At 39.2% G+C, this 22,871-nt stretch overlaps 6 protein-coding genes and 1 pseudogene across 6 annotated transcripts; 3 read left to right on the plus strand and 4 right to left on the minus strand.

The window, feature by feature from the left end:
• Window positions 1-4,280: 4,280 nt before the first annotated feature.
• On the minus strand, window positions 4,281-5,744 carry LOC106348971 (nitrile-specifier protein 5). The gene is made up of 2 exons (XM_013788824.2): window positions 5,542-5,744; window positions 4,281-5,413 (listed from the first exon to the last, which is right to left on the minus strand). The coding sequence occupies exons 1-2, from the start codon at window positions 5,572-5,574 to the stop codon at window positions 4,478-4,480; spliced, it is 969 nt and encodes a 322-aa protein (XP_013644278.2). The 5' UTR covers window positions 5,575-5,744; the 3' UTR covers window positions 4,281-4,477.
• A 1,776-nt stretch (window positions 5,745-7,520) lies between these two features.
• On the plus strand, window positions 7,521-8,050 carry LOC111208266. Its single transcript, XM_022707218.2, has one exon. The coding sequence runs from the start codon at window positions 7,589-7,591 to the stop codon at window positions 7,886-7,888; it is 300 nt and encodes a 99-aa protein (XP_022562939.2). The 5' UTR covers window positions 7,521-7,588; the 3' UTR covers window positions 7,889-8,050.
• A 335-nt stretch (window positions 8,051-8,385) lies between these two features.
• LOC106348973 (indole-3-glycerol phosphate synthase, chloroplastic) lies at window positions 8,386-10,651 on the plus strand. Its single transcript, XM_013788826.3, has 10 exons — window positions 8,386-8,682; window positions 8,846-9,091; window positions 9,166-9,342; window positions 9,422-9,496; window positions 9,569-9,613; window positions 9,702-9,866; window positions 9,947-10,025; window positions 10,109-10,191; window positions 10,282-10,350; window positions 10,434-10,651. Exons 1-10 carry the CDS (start codon window positions 8,401-8,403, stop codon window positions 10,515-10,517), a joined length of 1,305 nt encoding a protein of 434 aa, XP_013644280.2. The 5' UTR covers window positions 8,386-8,400; the 3' UTR covers window positions 10,518-10,651.
• Window positions 10,652-10,706: 55 nt separating this feature from the next.
• Window positions 10,707-13,777, minus strand: LOC106348972 (acetyl-CoA acetyltransferase, cytosolic 1). Its single transcript, XM_013788825.3, has 14 exons — window positions 13,581-13,777; window positions 13,424-13,464; window positions 13,252-13,350; window positions 13,001-13,174; window positions 12,813-12,918; window positions 12,605-12,743; window positions 12,253-12,330; window positions 12,109-12,174; window positions 11,826-11,911; window positions 11,599-11,698; window positions 11,398-11,508; window positions 11,273-11,314; window positions 10,986-11,178; window positions 10,707-10,882 (listed from the first exon to the last, which is right to left on the minus strand). The coding sequence occupies exons 2-13, from the start codon at window positions 13,455-13,457 to the stop codon at window positions 11,002-11,004; spliced, it is 1,212 nt and encodes a 403-aa protein (XP_013644279.2). The 5' UTR covers window positions 13,458-13,464; window positions 13,581-13,777; the 3' UTR covers window positions 10,707-10,882; window positions 10,986-11,001.
• A 139-nt stretch (window positions 13,778-13,916) lies between these two features.
• On the plus strand, window positions 13,917-15,867 carry LOC111197885 (RRP15-like protein). The gene is made up of 9 exons (XM_022706354.2): window positions 13,917-14,438; window positions 14,526-14,627; window positions 14,723-14,804; window positions 14,879-14,898; window positions 14,985-15,045; window positions 15,156-15,223; window positions 15,417-15,524; window positions 15,610-15,685; window positions 15,724-15,867. The coding sequence occupies exons 1-8, from the start codon at window positions 13,992-13,994 to the stop codon at window positions 15,667-15,669; spliced, it is 948 nt and encodes a 315-aa protein (XP_022562075.2). The 5' UTR covers window positions 13,917-13,991; the 3' UTR covers window positions 15,670-15,685; window positions 15,724-15,867.
• On the minus strand, window positions 15,813-18,411 carry LOC106348974 (zinc finger protein CONSTANS-LIKE 10). The gene is made up of 5 exons (XM_013788827.3): window positions 18,196-18,411; window positions 17,165-17,733; window positions 16,826-16,984; window positions 16,437-16,732; window positions 15,813-16,347 (listed from the first exon to the last, which is right to left on the minus strand). The coding sequence occupies exons 2-5, from the start codon at window positions 17,657-17,659 to the stop codon at window positions 16,218-16,220; spliced, it is 1,080 nt and encodes a 359-aa protein (XP_013644281.2). The 5' UTR covers window positions 17,660-17,733; window positions 18,196-18,411; the 3' UTR covers window positions 15,813-16,217.
• Window positions 18,412-20,488: 2,077 nt separating this feature from the next.
• Window positions 20,489-21,516, minus strand: LOC106384736 (annotated as a pseudogene).
• Between the last annotated feature and the right edge of the window lie 1,355 nt (window positions 21,517-22,871).

Genomic DNA, 22,871 nt, shown 5'->3' on the forward strand with positions numbered 1-22,871 from the left:
AAGGGCACACGTTTAAAGGAGTGATCCCACGAAATCTCACATGTGCTGCATGTGCACAAGGGAAACTCATAACTAGGCCATCACCAGCCAAGGTTAATAAAGAAACCTTAAACTTTCTGGAAAGGATCCAAGGGGACATATGCGGACCAATACACCCACCTTGTGGGACGTTTAGATACTTCATGGTCCTCATTGATGCATCGACCAGATGGTCGCATGTATGTCTATTGTCCACTCGGAACCTAGCCTTTGCACGGCTGCTTGCTCAGATGATAAGGCTGAGAGCACATTTTCCAGACTTTCCACTTAAGACTATACGTCTAGACAATGCTGGTGAGTTCACGTCCCAGGCGTTTAATGAATACTGTATGTCCATGGGGGTAAAAGTAGAACACTCCGTGGCACATGTCCATACACAGAACGGCTTGGCCGAATCCTTCATTAAACGAATCCAGCTGATAGCCCGTCCATTGTTAATGAAGTCTCAACTTCCGGTATCAGCATGGGGACATGCGGTTTTACATGCAACGGAACTGATTCGCATCAGGCCATCTAGTGAGCATAGATATTCACCATCCCAATTACTTACGGGTCATGAGCCAGACGTGTCCCACATCAAAACATTTGGATGTGCCGTCTACGTTCCAATTGCTCCACCACAGAGAACTAAGATGGGACCGCAGAGGAGGATGGGAATATATGTAGGATATGAATCCCCAAGCATTATAAAGTATCTAGAGCCAACAACCGGTGATTTGTTTAAGGCCAGATACGAAGACTCACAGTTTGATGAGTCCACATATTCGTCCTTAGGGGGAGATAACAGCCGGTTGATAACAAAAGAATTAGAATGGTTTAGACCATCAACATCTTGGCAAGATCCTCGGACTAAGGATTGTGATTTAGAAGTCCTAAAGATAATACATCTTCAAGAGCTAGCTAACAAACTGCCAGATACATTTGCTGACCCAAATAGAGTAACAATATCACATATCCCGGCATGTAATGCACCTGTACGATTAGACGTCCAAGATGGACAATGTCAAGTGGCTACAGAGTCTAAGCAACGTCTAAAACGTGGCAGACCAATTGGTTCCAAAGACAAACAGCCTCGGAAATCCAAGAAAGGTGCTGGATCCGAGAGCATCAAGGAAACCGTCCAGGACATAGATGAATCGGTCGAGCCGACCAGAATGGTCGAGCCAAATGTACCGATCACACCCGATGATCCGGCCGTTCCTCAAAGTGAGGTCCGGGACGCTGGACTTCACGGGACACCAGAGTCGGACAACCAAGAGATCTCTATAGACCATGTGATGTCTGGAAAACAATGGAACAGAAAAGATATCAACGTTGATGATTTATTTGCATACAAGGTAGCACTTGAGATCATGGATAAAGATGAGGATCTAGAACCCACGTCCATACAAGAATGCATGCTAAGATCAGATTGGATCAAATGGAAACAAGCTATAAACGTGGAGTTAGAATCATTAAGAAAGAGAGGCATTTTTGGCCCTATAATCCGGACACCTAGAGATGTCAAACCAGTGGGATACAAATGGGTCTTTGTAAGGAAGAAAAATGAGAAAGGAGAAGTAGTGAGATACAAAGCACGGCTTGTAGCACAAGGATTCTCACAAAGACCAGGGATAGACTATGAGGAAACTTATTCCCCTGTGGTGGATGCGACTACATTAAGATATCTAATCAGTCTGGCCGTGAAAGAGAACATTGATTTGCGCCTAATGGATGTAGTGACAGCATATCTGTACGGACCACTGGACAATGAAATACATATGAGAGTTCCAGAGGGCATTGAGCTCAAAGACAAGAAAGGTTCTCGAGAACAACATTGCATTAAGCTGAACAAAGCTTTATATGGTTTAAAACAGTCAGGTCGAATGTGGTATAACCGGCTATCCGAGTACCTAACCAAAGAGGGTTATAAGAACGATCCAATAAGTCCATGTATATTCATAAAGAAATTCGACAGCAAGGGCTATGTTATAATGTCTGTCTATGTGGATGACCTGAACATAATAGGAACCTCTGGAGAGATTTCCCAAACGGTCGAGTGTCTAAAGAAAGAATTCGAAATGAAAGACTTAGGGAAAACTAAGTTCTGTTTGGGATTACAGTTTGAGTATAAAGCAAATAGCATCCTTGTGCATCAAAAGACTTATACAGAGAAAATACTCAAACAATTCAATATGGACTAGGCACACCCCTTGCCGTGTCCTATGGTCGTAAGGTCCTTAGACCTGGAAAAGGATCCATTCGGACCTAAGAAACCGGACGAGGAAGCCCTCGGATCGGAAGTGCCTTACTTAAGTGCCATTGGGGCCTTAATGTACTTGGCTAGTCATACTAGACCGGACATAAGCTTTGCCGTGAGCTTACTATCCAGATTTGGATCATGTCCGACCTTAAGGCATTGGAACGGAGTGAAACATCTGTTCAGGTATCTGCAAGGAACAAAAGATCTCGGTTTGTTCTACACCAACCGGCCAGGAGAGAACTTGGTCGGATATGCAGATGCTGGGTACTTATCTGACCCACATCAGGCTAGATCTCAAACAGGATATGTGTTTACACATAGTGGAGCCGCAATATGCTGGCGTTCAACAAAGCAATCCTTAGTTGCTACATCATCTAATCACGCCGAGATCATAGCCATGTATGAGGCAAGCCGTGAGCTTGTTTGGTTGAGGAACATGACCGGCCATGTTTTGAAAGAGAGTGGTCTGGCCGTGGGACAAGAGAAGGAGAAGCCAATGATCATTTACGAGGACAATGCGGCGTGCATTGCTCAGCTCAAGGAAGGATACATCAAGGGAGACAGGACCAAGCACATCCTGCCCAAATTCTTTTTCACCCACGACTTGCAGAAGGCAAAGGAGGTTCAAGTAGTTCAAGTCCGATCCAGTGACAACTCAGCCGACCTTTTCACCAAGTCTCTGCCAACCTCAACATTCAGGAAGCTGGTTCATCAGATAGGGATGCGCCGCCTGAAGGATCTTCAGTGATGCCTTCATCAGGGGGAGTGTCATGCGTTGTACTCTTTTTCCTGTCTACGGTTTCCATTTTTTCCCACCTTGGGTTTTTGGTTTTCCTAGAGAGGTTTTAACGAGGCAACATCGTGCATGATACGAGCCCATATGGTTCTAGCATCCAAGGGGGAGTGTTATGAACAATGTGGATTGCTAGAAGCCAAATGGCCAAGACCATGGCCCATGGAGAGAGAGAGAGTCGGCGGCCCAAAGGGGAGAGAGAGTCGGCCGCCCCTTGCTTAGGATGTTTCCATTTATCTTTCATGTTTATCTTTAGGAGATTTTCCTTTTTCCTTTTAGGTTTATGATTTGGATACTTTCCTTTTATCTGATTCTTGTAATCCCTATATAAGGGAACACTTTGATTCAGAAATAATACAGAATAAACAAACGATTTCATCTCTTGTTCACAACAAGTGGGGCTAAAATCACGTGTAGTTGAAAATCAACAACTTCAGTATATATGCTAGTCACTCAATATAAAAAGTTCATGAGCCAAATCTTGACACCGTAATCATCTTTTCCATTCACTCAAGGGCCCGTTAAGTGATAAGAAAACAGCGGCCTGGATTTCAAGTGGCTAAGAACCATTTTTCCTCTGAGAAACTTCATTAAACCAATTGTTAATCCAGCCTTACAACAAAAACCATCAGTAAAAAGATGCAAACCAACCAACAAAGCAACAATAAGATCAAAGATTAATACACAGTCACAGAGATAATAGTACAATCAGATTCAAAAAGACCCTTAAGCTGAAGAGCTAAGTAAGGTTGCCAACGGTCTTCTTTAATCACAGTTTTGCTATCAAGAAAGCTCCAAGATTTGTTTTTCTTGACTGAATGTTCAATCCGAGTTTGGAATCTTAGCCAAACGCCTGAGAATTGTTTTAAGTGGTTAAGAACTTAAGATAGTGTTATAAACAAACATATTACATAGGGATAAGCATATGGTATACTGAGACAACAAATTCTAAAAGCAGATCCACAAGAAAATATATGCCACTGTAAAAATTTGTGGCAATCCGTAAATGGAGTCGCACGTAATCAAAGTTCGCTAGTTCGCCATATGTTTCCAGTAGACATATATTTTTCAAGGCCATCTACATAACGCTAATGGACGTAGGATACGTCCGTGGTCGATATGTCCAATGTTGAAATTAAATTCTAGACAAGTGTTTCTTTGTCAGTCCGTAGGTGTGAAAAATGGTGTGTGCTAAGCATTTCCAAGTCATTTCAAAACAAAGATCTTTATTATTTAAACACCATACTTAATAAAATATTAAGGGATAGTAGCAGCAAATTCTCACAATACTAAACACCTCCTTGACCTCAGACACTTTAGCAGCTACATAACATCACCACAGACTAAGCAGTTTACATACGATAAAGCCACAAAGTAACTACTGATAACTGACATAAAGACAACTAGAAACCCCAAAACACCATATCATCAAGCCTCTCGTTGGTCGGACTATTCCCACCGTGAACCAACAACCCTTTCTCACCATTCACCACCGCAACAGCAAACGCGCACCACCCACGTGGGCACGGGTTCTTCCCTTCCTCAGTACCATCAACAACCTTCTCCCACACCAACGTCTCCGTATCAAACCTGTAAACATCCCCAGACAACTTCCCAGCTCCCATATGCATCAGCTCATGCGGCTCCTCCTCACCACCGTATATCACAATATACTTCCCGGAAGAAACCGCCGGAAACACGCTTCTCGCCGGAGGCACGTCCCCGGTAGTCTCCACGGCGGTCCATTTTCCGGTAGCCAAACCAAAGCAATGAATATCACCCAATTCATTACCGTCGAACCCAAACAAAACCCAAACTTTCCCATCAACAACCACAAGCCCAGGCGCTCCCCTCCCTTTACAAGCCTCCCCAGCCGCCGGATACTCGACCCACTTCCGATCAACCACGTCGTAAGCATGCAGCGTGTTCACACGCCCCTTGGCCGTAACGCCACCAAAGACGTAAACTTTCCGGTCGTCGCCGGCCATGGAGTGGTAGCTCCGACCGGGAAGGCCTTCCTCGACGGGAGACAGCAACTCCCACTTGTTCGCCACCGTGTCGTAGGCGTGCAAGCCGTTGTATTTGCGAGAGTCGTCGCGGCCGCCGTAGACGTAGATGGTGGTGCCGATCGGGACCATGGAGACCCCGAAACAGGGGAAAGGAGCGTCCCCCGTCGCGGGGGCGATGGACCATTCTTGAGTGTCGAGATCGAAAACGTAGAGGTCGTTGTCGATGTGGATCGTCGGTTTAAGCTCGCCGCCAAAGCAATAGACTTTGTTCCCCACGACGGTGATTGCGTGTGAGCTTCTTGGTCCTGGACCTGCTCCTTTCTGACCCACCTGGTTAAAAAAACAAAAACAATCAAAGATTAAAACTTTAATCGGTGTTTCGATTATACAAATCTTATTACTATGAGGATGAGGATTAAAGAAGCAGATTGATTATTAAAAAAAGGTGAAATTTTTACCTTAACCCATTTGTTATCAGCCACAGGACTCATACTTGCAACTTCGTTCCTCGCAATTTCAGGGAATAAAAGATTTTTTTTTTTTTTTTGATAATTGCTGTGACTTTTGATATTGATGATGCGTGTACTTTATATAGGCAAACGTGGTATCACATCACCACAAGATAAAAATTCAAAGTGAGTTAGGATTTCTTAAGACACGTCCCACAAATGTGGAGAGATACGTTACCATCTATAATACTATTTCTTTTTCTTAATTGTGATCACTTCTATAAGCGTTTTTTAAGGAGAAGAAAAACTGATTACGCAAGTGCAATTCTGCAATGCATTTTTATTGGTTAAATACAGGAAATGACAATGCATGTTCTCTTGTGACTTTATTAGCTAAGAAATTTGAAAATATAGCAACAGCTTCACAATCATAAATACATGTATATTTCCTGACCCAAAACAGGAAAAAAATAATAATAAACAAAAAAAAAAGTCATAGTTTCTTTTATTTTCCCTCGTTGATAGATTATTCATGTATAGTCATAGTTCCGGATAAGAACCAACGAATATATCACAACAATTGTTTTTTGGAGACAAGGCCAAACCATTTTTCCAACAATAATAAAGTAAGTATATGCCACATTCATGATCTCTAGTTGCTTCTTCACGAACTCTTAACAGAAATGCACATTGAGTAATTAGATGGAAAAAGATATGTATTCCAGACGGTAGCTCACATGTCGTGCCTATCTTAGTGGCTCCACTTCGGTCAGGGTCACATGCCACTTCTATGTTTCTGAAAACAAACAAAGAGATGGAAAGCTGAAAGTAAAAGAAACAAAAAAAAAAGAGTGGTGAGTCAGGAGATGAACGTGGACGATATTAGCTAGAATCTGGTCAATAATCCAGGCTACATTCGAGCCACGTTTTTTCCGGTTTCACACTTTTACTTACTAGTATCTTCATATATATAACCAGTTAGTTGTTTGGTATCTCCCCGAGCAGTTACCTCTCTTCGAAGTTCGAACCTTTTTCTTGTCTATTTCATTACATCATGTGATTAATGTTTCTTTAATACTAACTTTACAATGACCTGTGACTTGGGATGAAACTAGCGGTGTAGATCAAATAGAACATTATAGGCGGAACTTAAGATTACTGCATATTGCTCGCAGTTATTGTGGAATGAATTATAAACAATGTTTAAATTGTAAGAAGATCATTATAAACCGACGTGCATAGTAAATTTGAATAGTGTTCAGTGTTCGTGACAAAACCCAAAAGAAGCCATAATAATCGTATAGTAGTTAGCATTAAGTTTGATAGTGGCCTCCTTCCATATATAATGTTCACATTTTCATTTATACACTGTATCTTGTTATGCTCATATGCTGATATACTGCTTAGTTTGAGTTAGCTTGCCTTTAAGCGAATTTATTTTAATATAATCTGTAAAATACCATAGATTTTGGAGATAAATCTAATACATTAAAAAAATACCACATATTTTGGAAATGAAAATCTATATTAAAACCTTTATTAACAATTCATGGTTATTTACAAAGGAAAAAAAATATATTTGAAAGTATTGGAACATAATTGTCGTGAGGCGTTCACCTAGTTCCTTGAGAATATTGCCAAATAAGATTTATTGGAATAACAAATCAATTTAAATAAGACACGTAAAAGTAATCCAAATAATATATAGTAAATGACAATAACTAGAAGAGAAATACAATTTTGCAACAGTGTTGTGAACCTGAAAGAAAAATTCTTTGTAGAAGAAAAAGAGAAGGAAGTATAATGTATTATCAAGACTCAAGAGGAATGAGATAAATAATAGGAACCACCAACGAAAAGAAACAAACTGTCGACCTTTATTTTGGGGATCATCGCAAGAGTGCCTACGATAATTCACAAAGAAACCGTTCACGAAATGCAATGTAATGAAAATTTCACATTTGTTTTTCATCCTATATAAACCCGACCACTAACTACTATAAGATTCATATTCAGATACACAACTCTATAACTCATTTCAATTCTCTTATCAAAGATGTGGATCAACAAGTTTTTCTTCCTTCTTCCAATTGTATGCATGGCCGTGTTCAGTACAGCTCAAACGGTTCCTTCGCAACCTCCACAGGACCCATCAGATTGTTTGTCATCGCTGGAAACTATTCCGGACTGCATCCCAGAGATATTCCGATCGATAATAAGTGGACAGATCGGGAGTATTGGACACTCTTGCTGCCATGCCTTTTTGGGCATCAGTACCGAATGTGCCTCCCACGTGTTTGTCTTCGCTCCCTTCTTCCCTCCGACTCTAAGGGATCATTGTTCCCGACAACATTAGTGCCAAACTCCTTTGGAAGGGGTTTATTATTATCATACTACATGTTCTAAGGCCATAAATATTGTGATAACAAAAAGTGTTATGTTTATGCTTAATAAAAAAAGCATCTTATTAGAGATAAATATTAAGTTCCATGAAAACACTCCGACAATCTTTATCCATATATATTTCTTGTTAGTAGAAGATAAAACTACTAAACTGTTGATGGTTTGGTGATAGTAGAAGATATTAGTTTTTTGTGCTTCAAGCTCAAAGTATATTTGGCATAGAATATTATTCTTTAAATTCAACATTTTAAAAGCTGATTCGCTCCTATAAAAAAAAAACACAAATACATAAAAATTTATAGGGAAATTAATAAAAACATGAACTAGTTTGGTTCCTCACAAAACCTCTGTTTCTCCTTTGGATTTGGCTGGTAACGTTTTAATACCCATAAAAAAATGTGTTACTACTATCTTCTAAACAAAATATCTTCAACAAGTAACTTTCTTATTACCATATTACCCTCAATGAGAATATCCGTCGCTGACTCAGCTCAAGTGGGACCCACTTATGTCTTTTGCAAAGTGATTATCCGCCGCACAAAAGTATCTCCTCCACTCTCCACATACAAAGCAAGCATTTTTCCGGCGATAGCATCGGAAGAAACCTCGGAAAAAATGGAAGGTCTTGTTTCCTTTCAGCCCTTCCCCTCATCCGTCATTCAACGGCGGCTCTCTACGGTTTACCTCCACAGACTCACCAGATCCTCCTCCTCCTCCTCCTCTTGTGCTCCTCTTCGTGCTCAACAGGTTTCCTTCTCTTCCCAATTTCACATCATCACGATCTTCTCATCTCTCTTGAAATCGTTTTGTTGCTCGTTGAACATTGAAAACGTGATTGTTGAAGACCCTTTTGTAATTACATTGATAAAGTTAGCAGCTTTTTTTTTCTTTTGTTTCTCTCTGTTATTAGTCAGGAATCACGGGAGGTTCCGAAAGTGTTTCTTCGGCATTGGAGGGTAAAGTGAGTGAACAAGAAGTGGTTATTTACCAGGATGAAGTAGTTGCTAGTCAAGGTATTAGGATAAGGAGACGACCACCTACTGGTCCTCCATTGCATTACGTTGGACCTTTTGAGTTCAGGCTCCAGAACGAGGGTAACACTCCTCGCAACATCTTGGAGGAGATCGTGTGGAACAAGGATAAAGAAGTTACTCTGGTATCTTCCTTTCTTTTATCTCCTTTTTATGCGCTGAGTTGGTCTGATTTAAAAGGTGGCCATGATGTTTACAGATGAAGGAGAAAAGGCCTCTCTATACACTGAAGAAGGCTCTTGAAACTGTTCCTCCTCCTAGAGACTTCATTGGTGCTCTTAGATCTGCTCATCAAAGAACCGGCCTGCCTGGTTTAATAGCTGAGGTCAAGAAAGCTTCTCCAAGCAGAGGTATCCTCAGAGAGGATTTTGACCCTGTAAGAACTTCTCCCATCTTGTTGCGTGAGTAAGTTTTGGGATATTGAAAGGATTACTTATAAGGGCTTGACAACGTAGGTTGCAATTGCTCAAGCTTATGAAAAGGGTGGAGCAGCGTGTCTTAGTGTTTTGACAGATGAGAAATACTTCAAGGTAATACCGTTCAAGAAGATGTTCTTTGAGCTCAGCATTCTTTTGACATTATTCTGTTTCCATATGATACAGGGAAGCTTTGAGAATCTGCAAGCTATAAGGGAGGCTGGTGTAAAGGTTCTGGTTTTTCTCTGTACCTGTTCAGACACGTTGTCATACAATTGTGACATTAAATGTTCTGATGTCTTGTTGTTATAAAATGCAGTGCCCTTTGCTTTGCAAAGAGTTCATCATAGAAGCATGGCAGATATACTATGGTAGAAGCAAGGGAGCAGATGCAGTTCTGTTAATCGCTTCTGTGTTACCTGACCTTGACATCAAATACATGATTAAGATTTGCAAAATACTTGGAATGGCTACTCTTGTGGAGGTTTTGAACTCCCTTCATATATGCCTCAACTAATCCAATTAATGCGTCTCTGATTCTGCTTGATTACCACTTGCCACTAGGTTCATGACGAGAGGGAGATGGATCGCGTTCTAGCAATTGAAGGAGTTGAGCTCATTGGCATCAATAACCGTAACCTAGGTAAAATCTTGAAAGAGACGTTCTTTAATAAAACTAGAGGTACAATCCTCTTCTTGATCTGTTTTACCACTCTTTTCTTTCAGAGACGTTTGAGGTAGATATTGGTATCACAAAGAGGCTCCTGGAAGGAGAGCGTGGTGAATTGATCCGTCAGAAAGACATCCTCGTAAGCAATATTCACATCCCTTGTTTCACTTGTGGCTTGCAGTTGCAGTCTTACACACACATCTCACTCAACTTGTCTTTAACATGGTAGGTGGTTGGAGAATCAGGGTTATTCACTCCAGAAGACATTGCATTCGTACAAGAAGCCGGTGTCAAAGCAGTAAGCTTCCACAAACTTAATGGTTCAAGTTACTAATCATTCATCTGATCAGGTCCCTTATGGTTTACCTTTTCTTCTGTTAGGTTCTAGTCGGTGAATCACTTGTTAAACAAAGTGATCCGGGGCAGGGAATCAGCGCACTTTTTGGAAGAGATGTCTCAGGATGAGTTTTTGTGTAGAGAAACTTTTTGTATAGGGAAAAGCTTCATTGTTTTCTCCATTTAATGCCGCTCAAATGTGCAGAGACTTGTGCCTATACAGAATAACATATTTCCTTTGATACATATACTTTACAGAATCATTCGGACGTTTTTGATAAATTCTCAAACAGTGCATCCTGGACAAAGCATTAACTATTGAGGAAAAATGGGTTCATAAATTAATAACTGAGGTCACCAAATACGAAACAGAAACCAAGTTCATATATAATTTAACAACATCAAACAACGATCACTCTCCTTTATTGAGAGACCAACTAATAGCCAACTTGAAGTGCAATAGTTGAAAGAGATACGTCGTCTAATCCACCATCCTGAAAAAAGTAAACACATGGGAGGAGTATCATGAGTTACCTGGATTCCTTTTCCGCATTCTCTTGTCTTCCATCGATGAACAATACTCAGAATGTGAGTTACCTGGATTCATAATGCATCAAACAAGTTCAAGAACAAGAGCAGAAGCACCTCCTCCTCCGTTGCACACTCCTCCCACACCGTACTTGCCGTTTCTATTCTTTAGTATCCCAAGCAATGTGATTAGAATACGAGCCCCACTGCACCCTAGAGGATGTCCTAAAGAGACAGCTCCTCCGTTTACATTCACCTTCTCCTGTTAAAGATAAACAGCACCCATGTTTATGAAACCACAGTAAGTTGATTGAGAAGATGATGACATAAGAGACTCAATGATGCAAAAAACCAACCCGAGTAATCCCAAGTAGCTTTTGATTTGCGAGAGCCACAACCTGTGAAAGAAAGTCAGTTCAGTCAAAATTAGCATTTGCAAATATTCGTCTATTCTTTAGGGTAAGAAGACGGATTTTCTTACTGCAAATGCTTCATTGATCTCATAGTAATCGACTTGAGAAGATTCCAAACCAGCATCTGCAATAGCTTTCGGTATTGCAAGAGCAGGAGCAGTAGTGAAAAACTCCGGTTCCTTCATGGTTTTGGGTTTCACTTCGTGAATGGAATAAGACATCTAAAATATTGTATTTAAGACGGGAAGGCAATATTTAATAAGTAATACCTGAGCTGCATCACCATAACCTTTAACTTTTGCGAGTACTTTAAGTCCTAGCTGAAGCGCCTTCTCTCCACTCACTAGGACAAGTGCAGCTGCACCATCGCTGTCAAAGGGAGACAAACTTTAGTTAAGAAAAAGACAAGTGGCAAGTCTAACCAAAATCCATGTAAAAGGTTACACAGATTCTCTAAAAGATGGACTATTATAATATGGCCATCTAGGGAAAGAACCTTATGCTAGACGCATTTCCAGCTGTAACAGTGCCTCCATTGTCCTTGAAACTTGGACGGAGTTTCCTCAATTTTGCAGCATCAAACTGAGACATGAAGACACTAGTTTAGACATCTTCTTTTGGATTTTAATCTAACCATCAATTTATTTTGTGATGTGTAATGACTCATACATAAAAGATACCAGTGCCTAAAATGTTATGCAACGGGTGAGTAAGGAGAAGGGAACATATGTCAGGGCATTACTGCATAATCAATATAGCCAAAAGGGAACATAAATCACCTTCCCAAGACCTTCGTCCTTGTCAACAATGGTTGATGGCCTACCTCTTCCTCCAGAAACTTCAACCTGTATGACCAATTTCCCGTTACTATATTCAGCATGTATATGTCATTAACAAAACACACAATATAAAAATATACTAACCGGGACGATTTCCCATGTGAAGGCGCCAGCTTCCTGGGCAGCAATACCACGTTCAAAACTCTGAACAGCGTAGTCATCCTGCATATAACATATTCATCAGTAGCGCAGACCTATCAACACTAGCTAATTGTTTTGAGTTCCGATAATAAATAAAACCTACTAACCATTTCTTATATTTTACTAGAGAGAGGCAAACTATCAACGTTAAGAATCAAGACATCAAGATCAAGAACTAAAGACAAGTGGAATTTACAGAGGGTCTATCTAGTATCTAACCAATAATAAGTCAACGGAGACAAATATTGAAAACCATCACGATTGTTAATTCAAGAAAACTGAAAGAACAACATACTTGTTGCTCTCTTGTTATCTGAAATTTCTCAGCGCATAACTCTGCACAGCTTCCCATCCCACAGTCATTATAGACATCCCATAGTCCATCCTTTAGCATTCCATCTACTAGAGAATCATTACCAAACCGAGATCCTTTCCTACATAATTTTTTTTTGAATCAGAAACAAGTGAAAGATCAAACGATTGCAGAATCACATCATTATTACCTTGCTTCAGCCAAATATTTTGGTGTATTAGACATGCTTTCCATGCCACCCGCTACGACTACATCATTGATCCCCAATTGAATACTCTGAGCAGCAATCATTACGGCTGAAACCACCCGGACAAACATTGTCTCCCTCATCTTAAAAGCTTTAAAATACAAAAATAAAACAGAGCTTGACGTTCTCACCTTTCATGCCTGAAGCACAAACCTTGTTAACTGTGGTACAGATGACAGAGTTAGGGATTCCTGCACCTAAAGCAGCCTGACGAGCAGGAGCCTGACCCAAATTGGCGCTAAGAACATTGCCAAACACAACTTCTTGGACGAGAGACGGGTCAACATTTGCCCTCTTCAAAGCAGCTGAGAACAGTAAAAGCAAAATCAAAGTCAATAATAGAAGCTACACAACGACATGATCTGTTTTAAGGCAATCATACCTGCAATAGCTACGGATCCAAGCTTGGTGGCGGGCAAAGACGAGAGAGACCCGAGAAAGCCACCCATTGGAGTTCGTGCAACACCCACGATGCAAACTTCTGTAACAACATTAGTTTATAAAAAACATTCTTACCCACCTCATGATGAATCAGAAAGAGAAGAGTGTGCTACCTCTGGGATTGACGGAATCTGCTGTATGAGCCATCCGAAATCTACAAAACGGCATCGAATTAAAGCTTTTAATCCGGTAAAGAGTTAACAAGGGAACCATAGTCAGATTCGATAAGATTTCACGAGAAATTGCAGAGAGATCAAAGGGATCGCTTACTTGATTCAACAATGCAACTGGAACAGAGAGAGAGAGTCCTATAAACAAAGCAGAGTGTCTTCGTCGGTGAATAGCGAACGGTTACTAGTCTATGAAGAGCAAGACGACGATAACAATGAATAGCAACACGATAACTACGATGAAGAGCAACACGACGTCTATGTGATGTGATCTCTTTCAAAAAAAAAAAAAAGACATATTGACCCACAAAAATAATTAAAACATTATATTTATCCAATCAAACCCTTGTTTTTACAAATAATTATAAAACTAACCCACAACTTTAGTTATTTACAAAAGCATGATTCCTTTTTTTTAAACTCAATTACAAAACCCTTTCTCTCTCCCAAACCCCTGTCTTGATAAAACTCCGCAGCGCCGCCGTCAAAAGACCAAATCTTTCGACGAAGAATGTCTACCGGAGAGGAAGCTCAGATAGAGAGAGGCACAAGAAAGAGGAGAGTCGGCGCAAAGAACGGCGGGAAGAAGAACAAAAAGTTCAAGACTTTACCTCCTTCCTCCTCCAACAGGTTCAAGCCTACAAAGAAGGACCAGAAGCTCTTCCAGCAGAGAAGGCGAGGCTACAACTCAGACGAAGACGAAGCAGAAGATGAATCCAAGAAGCCGCCGGAGGTAACCATTCGCGAGAAGATATTCACCGATGCTAACATGGGTCCCAACTACGACGAGGTTGAAGAGGAAGAAGATGGCTCGGACAGGGACGAGGGTTCCGATGGGGAGGATCATGGGGAGATTCAGACTGGGATCACGAGGTTTGGTAGTGAGGATGGATGTAATGCCTTTAGAATGGCTTTTAAGTCTATCATGAAGAAGACCAAAGGAGAAGAAGATGCATTTGTGAGCGTTAATTAACATTAGTTTTCATATTCAGACAGGATAATTCATAAGTTGTAATGAAATATAGTGTTTGGGTTTGTGGAACAGGGTCCTGTTTTGTCAGCACATAAGAATCTTATAGCTCAGAAGCTAGCTGATGAGGAAGCTGAGAAGAAGGCCAAGGGTCAGGCTAGGAAGGCGAAACATTTGGTATGCGCTTTGGTTGCATTCACTCGCTGTTTTTTTTTTTTTTCACTTTACTGTGTGTGTTGAGTTAATGATGATGAGTCGCTGAAACAATACAGGTTGCTGAGAAAGGACATGTTAAACCTGCAAACCATTTGGAATCCCATGAGAAGATTCTTATAGGTGTTGCCACTAAAGGAGGTATGGTTTCTTCAGTGAACTCTCTCTTTTTCATATTGTTTGATACTGACTTTGTTTTCCTCCATGAACTCCAGTGGTGAAGCTTTTTAATGCTGTAAGTTGGTTTCTACTTCTTTTCCATTTGTTTAGTCTCTGAGAGAGTGATTCCTCTGATTCAAGACTTTGTTTTTCTTCAAACAGGTGAACAAGGCTCAACATGCTCAGAAGGGTTTGAATGCTTCAAGGTCAAAAGACTCTAAAGGTAGAGGCTTTAGATATTGATCTTTAGCATGAATCTTTCTGTGCTCCCTTGTCTTGTTTGTGGCTTCTAAATCTGTTTTTTTTTTTCCTTTCTGTTGGAATATCCATCAGTGTTAAAGAAGCGAAGAAAAGAAGCATTCTTCTCGGAGTTAGGAAAAACATCGAGAACAGACTCCAAGGTTTGGCATAATCTTACATTATCTCTTACTCTCTCTTTTAATATGCTTTATCTATATGAACGTATAAGCAAGTTATTGATCTGGCTTCTTTAGAGATATTAACGGAACCAATCACTTTCATTAGTGAGAGCTGTTAGAGCTATAAGTGTATTCTTGGTAATTTACTATTGAGATTCTGTGGGATGGGGTACAGGCTCAAAAAGCTTCAAATTCCAATGAAGACGAAGCTCCTGCGTGGGCTCCTCTACGTGATAATTACATGTTAGCAAACCCCAAGCTCAAGGACTGGGACAAAAAACAGGTACCATTCATTCTTATCCATGGTTCTGAAACCACCTTGCTTGCATACACTCTTTCCCTGAGACTTGTAGTTTTATTGTCTACAGGAAACAAACGAGGGAGATGATTTTGCCGCAATGTCAGGAGATGAAAGTTATGAAGACTAAGCTACCACTTTGTAGTACGACCAGAGCTTTTGTTTGATCAATATGAATGAATGCAGTTACGTATTTTGATAGTGCAAAAGGAACTTGAAACCAAGATAATGCAATATCAAAGATTTAACAAAAGCAGTTATGATTCTTGTGGCTGGCTTTGGAAAAATTCACATCTAATACATAAATATAGACCATGGTCTCTAATCATGTATGGCCTCTCTGGTACACTCTAAATCTCGTACATGATTGAAAAATAGTGCACACAGAATAGGAAAACAAATACAGATTTACATACAAACAATAAGTATACATTGATGGTCTTGCCACGGCTACAATATAACAAAATTTTATGGATCCTGCTCCTCTGTTGAAAAGCTTCATTGTCTAGTCATATGCTTAAGAAACAGTGACTTTATGCAAAAAAGAGGCAGACGCATGAGCCCCTTCTAAAGCAAGAATGAACTTGAGGGCCAATCTTGAAACTGCTCTTTAGTTTACATCTCTTTATCTAACATCACTTTGTGGGTTCTTCATTGTTTTGGGGTTTTGTGGAAACCTCAGTAGCTTCTTGTTGGGCTCAACGGGTCGTAATCATAAGCTTCACCTGACTTGACAAACCGTCCCTTCACACGCCGTCTCACATCAGCTCTTTCTTTCCTAGAGACATACCTCACTCGCTTGTCAAACCTATTTAACACAAAAAAATATTAGCAATGATGATAACATTCAAAGATGGTGAATGAAAACTCATTTCCAAGTTGGGTTTAAACACTTACTTGCGAGCCTTCTTCTTTTCTTTGTAACGTATAACAGCGTTGTTACGTGTTGTTGCACTAATCTCCTGCGCTGTTGGAGGGCACCATAGTGGTGTCTCCTTCGAAAGCTGCTGCATCGATGACACCCCACAGTCTTGAAAATCACCAGCGTTATTACCTTCTCCAGTGGCACCAGAGAAGGATATATTCGAATGAGCTGGCTGCGATGTGAAACAGATTATTGGCTCGGTTCTACAAGTCATGAACGAATCTCCAGATGCAGCATTGCTTTCGGCTGGCTGCTGCATTGTCTTTCCCTGAAATAAGAAAAAATACAGAGAGAGAGAGAGTAAGAACCACAAAAAAATACATCCTTCATGTTAGTGATACTAGTCTAATGAAGAAAGAACCTCATGTTTCTCGAAAAGACTTTCGATTCCACCATGTTCAAAGAGATCTTTTGAAGAATTGTAAGCAGTACCAAAGAGCTCATCATACTTCTCAAAAGCCAAGTCCATTTCATCCATAATAAGATTCCCACAAAAGTCGTCCTCAGATACTCCAAGACCCTGCAACAACCAAAAACAAGAACAACATTTAGACGCCAGTTGCTTTCAAGACGCTACCCAGTTCGAATGACCGCTGGGACGAAACTAATATTGCATGTTGTGGTTTCGGGTCTAGAGACCGAACCTCAGGGTATTCAAAAAAAAGAAAAAAACCAATATGAAGAAAATCAAGTACATTACCTTAGCTAATGTGGACTTTTCTTGTGCAGCAGAGCTAGTTCCAGGCTGATCTACATTAGCATCATGTCCACCTGATCTCTTTTCTCCTGTGCCTTCATCTATAGTCATCAACCCCATCCCTTGCTCACAAGCAGACTGTCCACCTTTAGAGAAATCCAAATCCAAATCCAAACAGAAAGACCATATAGAGGCAAGCTCCTCACTCGAAGGACAACCAGAGTAGCAGTTAATGGTTTGCTTCTTATGATGCGAATTAGTAGCTCCGTTGTGGCCTAACCAGTCACAGTTTTGACAGAGGGAAACCCTCTCGTCGGTGCACCGAACAGAGGCTGGCTGTGCATTGCAACGCTCGCATATCAGAGTTCTTGAATGACGTTTGGATAAAGCGTTAGCGGAGTGAACGTTACGGTCGCAGGACAGGCATAGACACGCTGCATCGGAGCGGCAATGGACCATTGATCTTTGTTCACCGCAGAAGTCACACATGTAACCCATTTTTTTAAAGAAAAACTGAACCAATCTGATTGTTTGGCTCAACTGTAACGCTAGAGAAGGTAAAGCTCCTTTCACTGACCAAAATATTAAACCGTGTTTGTTAGTTAGCGGTTACCACAATACAGTATATAACTAATAACTTCTTGACTTAGATAAGTCTTTTGATATTAAAGGAGAAAAGGTTGAAACTTGGTGGTATCAAAAGCAAGTCCAGAAATAAAAGAAGATCCAAACTTTTGAACATTTCTTTATTAAAGGTTGTAATAATATCTATAAACGAACTATGTATAAGACTGCTTGAAAGCAAAACTAGAGAGCAGAGCAAACAGTAAAGTCAGAGAAAGATTAGTTCAAAGTTTCAAATTTACAGATCAACGCCAGTGAATACTCTAATTACACAAAAATCCTCAATCTTGCAATCCATCAAAAGAGGAAACGTATCTAGAAAGAGAACCATAAAGAAGAGCAACATAGATCCATTTCGAGAACCCTCACTCAAATAAGAATACAAGGGTTTAGAGATAAAAGGAGCTCACGTATGATAGAGACTGTCTCTAGTATCTTCAGAAGCAGAAACAACAAATGTTTTCAAAACGAATAAAGCTTCAGAAGAGAAGAGAAGAGAAGAGATGAGATGAGAAGGTTTTGGTCTGCGTGTGGAAAAGAGTAAAGAGAGAGATGGGATAGATAGACAAATGGGTGAGTTGTCCTCAAAGGGACATGTAGTCATGTGACTTGAGATAAAGCTTATTACAAAAAATTAGGGGAAAAAGTGCAAAAAGTCTCATTTTTCAAGGACCCCACAGATATTTTAGGAGTGTTTTCTCACGCGCTCGCGCATAAAAAAATAGCTATACTCGCGGTAATGAGTGTACACGTGAACCTTTTTATTGCGCTTTCTCGATCCTGCCCCTTTTAGATGTACTTTACGCCCTCATTACAACATTATTGGCTTTGACTCTCCCTAAAATATCTCATTCTGTTCTGTCTCTTTTTTTATTTGTGCGTTTCACACTCACCCACATGAACAAAATATCTTTGGCCTACTAAAAGAGGAGATATTTTTAGTTTTCTAGGTGAAAAAGAAAGGAAGACCCAAATAATATCTGCCAAGTTAGATACGTCTGTCTTCACAAAAATATATATATTTCATCGTGTAATCTGCAACTCTGACACGCAGCCAGTATCTACTTTTTTAATGATTTATCTGCTCTTTCCCTTTTTACCAATAAGATTAGTGAAATACTCTCTAGCTTCAAAAATTATTTTATATAATTAACGATAATGACAACAATGATGGTATGAATATGATTATGAAACAATTGGTTGGTCAATTCTAGTTAACTAAACTCCATTGCCGATAGAAATTATATGTCATTATTGCTGCAATGCCATTCTAAGAGAGTCGCTATCTAACTATTTACCCGTTTGGGCCTTGATTTAGCAGTCACGTTAAGTTATCTGGCAAACAAAAAAAGACTATATGCCAAATTTCCAACTGTGACAATGAAAGGATTTGATTTGTTTTGACTAGGCTACATTTGAAAGATTTAAGTTTAACTTACATCTTTGACAAAGAAAAGTTCAACTTAAATCATGTTAATGCAACTACCGGATCATGTGTACTAGGGGTTTAGCCTCGCGCAAGCGCAGAGCTGGGTACGTTGTCGATGCATTGTGTTGTTTTGTGCATGTAATTGTATTGTTTGTTTTTTGATAAAAGTTAATTTTGTCATGTTGTCTATAATTGTCTACGAATGGAAGATTGAAAGTTATACATGTTGATTAGGTAGATCTAACAATGACCATAGTATTAATTTCGTTGTTATTTTTTAATCTTATATTGGTATAGATTTGATTGACCTCTAGCGTAAAAATGATCAAAGATAACCGAACTTTTGTAGTTGTTAAGTTACGGTTAAAATAGTGTAAGGAAAAGGATTTAAATTTTGATTTAAAATTTTTTAAATGTATATGTACAGTAAATAAAATAGTTTTCTTAGTTTACACGGATTTTATTGTGAAACTTCTAAAATGTAGTCTTTTTTAAAAAATTAAAGTAATAAGTGAAAAATATTTATATATTTATATTGTTACATAACTATTTAGTATAGAGGTTTAGCGATTTTTTTTAATAAAAATGGTTTTGTGGTTTTAAAAAAAAAAATCAATTGCAGACCAAAAAAGAAATTGGTATAGCTTTATGTTTCAAGAAAATAAACTGGGTTTAAATTGTTTAGGTTTGAAATTTGGTGGGTCTTGGAACATTAGTTTTCTCTGCTTCCTACTCAACTGTTAGTTCGTTTTATTTTTCATCGGCAGGAGAGCTTCTAGGTTTCCAGTTATTAATTCAACCCAATGATCGTCCACCCCGCCAAAGGCATCTAGGAGCGTAGTCCCGCGCTTCCGAAAATATATTTTTTTCAATATGGAACATTATTGTATCAAACATGAGTAAATGTATATAAACTGACCAAGGCTTTCGACTTGTGGTTCCTTGCTGCAATTGTTTTAAGTGACTTTGCGCAATGGTTAATATGGTGTCATGAAATTATTGAAATACTTTAGATTTTGTATGAATGGTCACTAAAGCTAATTTTGTTTAATTAAATTAAACCCTACAATTCACACAATTTATGTAAAATCAAATTTTATTAACACAATCATATATAGATCACAAGATTTTCTCATAATATTAACAAAAGTCTTAAGACTTCAAAAAGATTGACAAAAGTCTTAAGACTCAATTGACCAAAAGCAAGGCCAAGTCAAATCTCTGAATAAAAAACATTGAAAAAGCTCAAGAAACCTCTGCATCTGTAAGTAAACTTACTTCGCCTTTGTCTTAGATTTCTTGAGAAGACCGAAATTTTGAACTCATCATCGTCTCTAATAAAGCTCCACTAGAGAATGGTTAGAGGAACTGTGGCGAGGTGCCAATTAGAGTGCGCATCGAAGTAGCCTCCATACGGAGGGAAGTCATATATCTCTAAAAGCATAGCTAAATCTGAAGCTATCACAACCACCCACAGTTTCCAATTAGAAGGATGCCTAGAAACAGCTGCCCATCTTGCCCATAGGAAAAGCTGAGTGACTCCCATGGCCACACACACAATCATGTTCCAACCTGTAAACAACATTGAACTCACAGAGAATGTGGAGAAAAAAAAATGGAATTGGTTTCAGATAGGGGAAAGAGTTCTCTGTATACCATAGTCAAGTTTGTAGAAGTTAATGTACAGTACGTGGGTGGTGACTAAAGCTAGTACTGGAGCGGATACCATGACTCTTGCAGCCTCCACCCGAACATCAAAGGTTCTTAGGATGGATACGATGAGTGAGAATCCGAGAACGGCTATTGCAGATGAGTAGTCCAACATCTTTGTGATGTTAACATCCCTGAGAAACCATAGAGACAGATCACCAGAAGATTGTGGATGATAAAAGTAATGTGTAGATGATTACCGAGTGTGGAAAACTGCACTCCAGAACCAAAAGTTCATGGACAGAAACCAACATATTCATAGTAACCCGTCCTATCTTGTTTGAGAGGCAACTTATAGTATAGTGTAATGAAGAAGGAGAGCCAGCCATGGAAATGCATTGCTAGGCTTAGCACAGAGAAAGTAACATAAGCAGGGTCCTGACAATGACCATGGGCTCTTCTCATCATGGCTACTATGTTCGTTTCCTGAACAAATTCATTAATTATTCCAGTTCTCTAAACATAACATCTAAATATTGTAGCTTCTCAATCTTACCATGGTATTCTCCATTGAGCCAGACATGCAATGCGTGGCCAACGTTAGAAACTCTAACAGTAGACTTGCCTCCTTTATTCTTAAGGTCACTGTCATCTATCTTGAACCTATAATATAGAAAATTAATCATCTAAAATTCTTATGTTTCTTTTTGATGTTTTCTTCTTGAAATTCTAATTCATAAAAAGAAATCAGACTTGTACGCTTACTTTGTTGTGTACCATCCGTAATCAGACTTGCTTTTGGACCGGTCTCGGTGAACACCTTGAAATCAAACTTCTTATTTGTCTTCTTTGACTTCATATAATTCCCTGCAGTGTGATGAGAGACAATCTGAAACATATAGCAACAAAAAAAATGAAAGTAAATAATCTATTAATTTTTTGTCGATACAATACCTGAGTAGAGTGGTTCCCATGAATTCACCATGCTTCTTGATGTTTTTCGAGTTCCAAAAACGGGGGAAGTCGAGCAACAATGAACGCTTGATAAAGAAGAATAACTAACAGAGGTTCTGAAGATTCATCTATAATTTATAGGTTTGGCGTGAAGGAAACGGAGAGGTCGACATCGCTTCTGAATTAAATGACGAAAACATTAATTGGTAAATCAAGAGACATACGTTGAACAATTGGAAAGATTAATGTTTGGTGGTTGCAGAGATGCTGAACGGAGACGGCAAAGGTAAAGAGACGAAGAACAATTAAAAAAACCCTAATCGACAAAACGTTGTGTTTAATAACATAATAAAACATTAATTGAACGGGAAAACTCAAATCATACCATATAATTTAAAAACCAAACGCTAGAACATAATTACTAAACCAAACCGAGAATCATGGACTCCACAGTCTTTATAAAATGCATACGTATACACCTTAAGGAGAGAGTAAACTCTCCTATCATAAATATATATTAGTTTTGGCCATCAATGTACAAATTATACTTTAGTTTAGTGGTATTAATGTTGGTGTTTATTTCTCAATAACCCGGGTTCAAGCCACAGGCTTGACACTTTTTCACACTTTTTAAAAGTGAGACCCACAGACCGCTGACGTTGCGGCACAGGAATGAGGCAACTGCCTCATTATATTATAGACTAGGGTCGGCCCGCACTACGTACGGAATTTAGTTTATATATAATCTATATAAATATATAATTGTATATTTTCATTCGTTAATTTTTGCAAGAGCAGTATATTGACGTTTATCGTCTAAAATAATATTAAAGGTTGTAGGAATTATGTTTGAGGTGTATGTGGGTTTTCTTATAGTATTTTTTATATAATTTGTAATCCATAATTTATTGGTTAATTATGGTTGCTCTAATCTTTGGGTCTTAAGTGTGTGGGCATGTATAATCAGTACGATAGGTTTAACCTCTTTTTGCATATAAAAATATTAGCCATAGACTGAACACCTATAAACTTATTTGAAGTATCTTTGGTTAG

This window comes from Brassica napus, chromosome C7 (assembly GCF_020379485.1).
Source record: "Brassica napus cultivar Da-Ae chromosome C7, Da-Ae, whole genome shotgun sequence".
In the NCBI taxonomy this organism is placed as follows: domain Eukaryota; kingdom Viridiplantae; phylum Streptophyta; class Magnoliopsida; order Brassicales; family Brassicaceae; genus Brassica; species Brassica napus.

Bases quoted from the DNA above. Each gene is read 5' to 3' on its own strand.
- LOC106348971 (XM_013788824.2), bottom strand. From the start codon at position 5,574: ATGAGTCCTGTGGCTGATAACAAATGGGTTAAG. The intron at 5,414-5,541 runs GTAAAAATTTCA...TTTTTTAACCAG, and splicing joins CTGATAACAAATGGGTTAAG to GTGGGTCAGAAAGGAGCAGG.
- LOC111208266 (XM_022707218.2), top strand. From the start codon at position 7,589: ATGTGGATCAACAAGTTTTTCTTCCTTCTTCCAATTGTATGCATGGCC.
- LOC106348973 (XM_013788826.3), top strand. From the start codon at position 8,401: ATGAGAATATCCGTCGCTGACTCAGCTCAAGTGGGACCCACTTATGTC. The intron at 9,497-9,568 runs GTAATACCGTTC...CATATGATACAG, and splicing joins CAGATGAGAAATACTTCAAG to GGAAGCTTTGAGAATCTGCA. The intron at 10,192-10,281 runs GTAAGCAATATT...TTAACATGGTAG, and splicing joins TCCGTCAGAAAGACATCCTC to GTGGTTGGAGAATCAGGGTT.
- LOC106348972 (XM_013788825.3), bottom strand. From the start codon at position 13,457: ATGGCTCATACAGCAGATTCCGTCAATCCCAGAG. The intron at 12,744-12,812 runs GTAATAATGATG...AAAATTATGTAG, and splicing joins AAATATTTGGCTGAAGCAAG to GAAAGGATCTCGGTTTGGTA. The intron at 11,699-11,825 runs GTTCTTTCCCTA...TCCCTTTGACAG, and splicing joins GGAAATGCGTCTAGCATAAG to CGATGGTGCAGCTGCACTTG.
- LOC111197885 (XM_022706354.2), top strand. From the start codon at position 13,992: ATGTCTACCGGAGAGGAAGCTCAGATAGAGAGAGGCACAAGAAAGAGG. The intron at 14,439-14,525 runs GTGAGCGTTAAT...TTTGTGGAACAG, and splicing joins AAGGAGAAGAAGATGCATTT to GGTCCTGTTTTGTCAGCACA. The intron at 14,628-14,722 runs GTATGCGCTTTG...GAAACAATACAG, and splicing joins CTAGGAAGGCGAAACATTTG to GTTGCTGAGAAAGGACATGT.
- LOC106348974 (XM_013788827.3), bottom strand. From the start codon at position 17,659: ATGGGTTACATGTGTGACTTCTGCGGTGAACAAAGATCAATGGTCCAT. The intron at 16,985-17,164 runs GTAATGTACTTG...TGGTTGTTGCAG, and splicing joins AAAAGTCCACATTAGCTAAG to GGTCTTGGAGTATCTGAGGA. The intron at 16,348-16,436 runs GTAAGTGTTTAA...TGTGTTAAATAG, and splicing joins GAAAAGAAGAAGGCTCGCAA to GTTTGACAAGCGAGTGAGGT.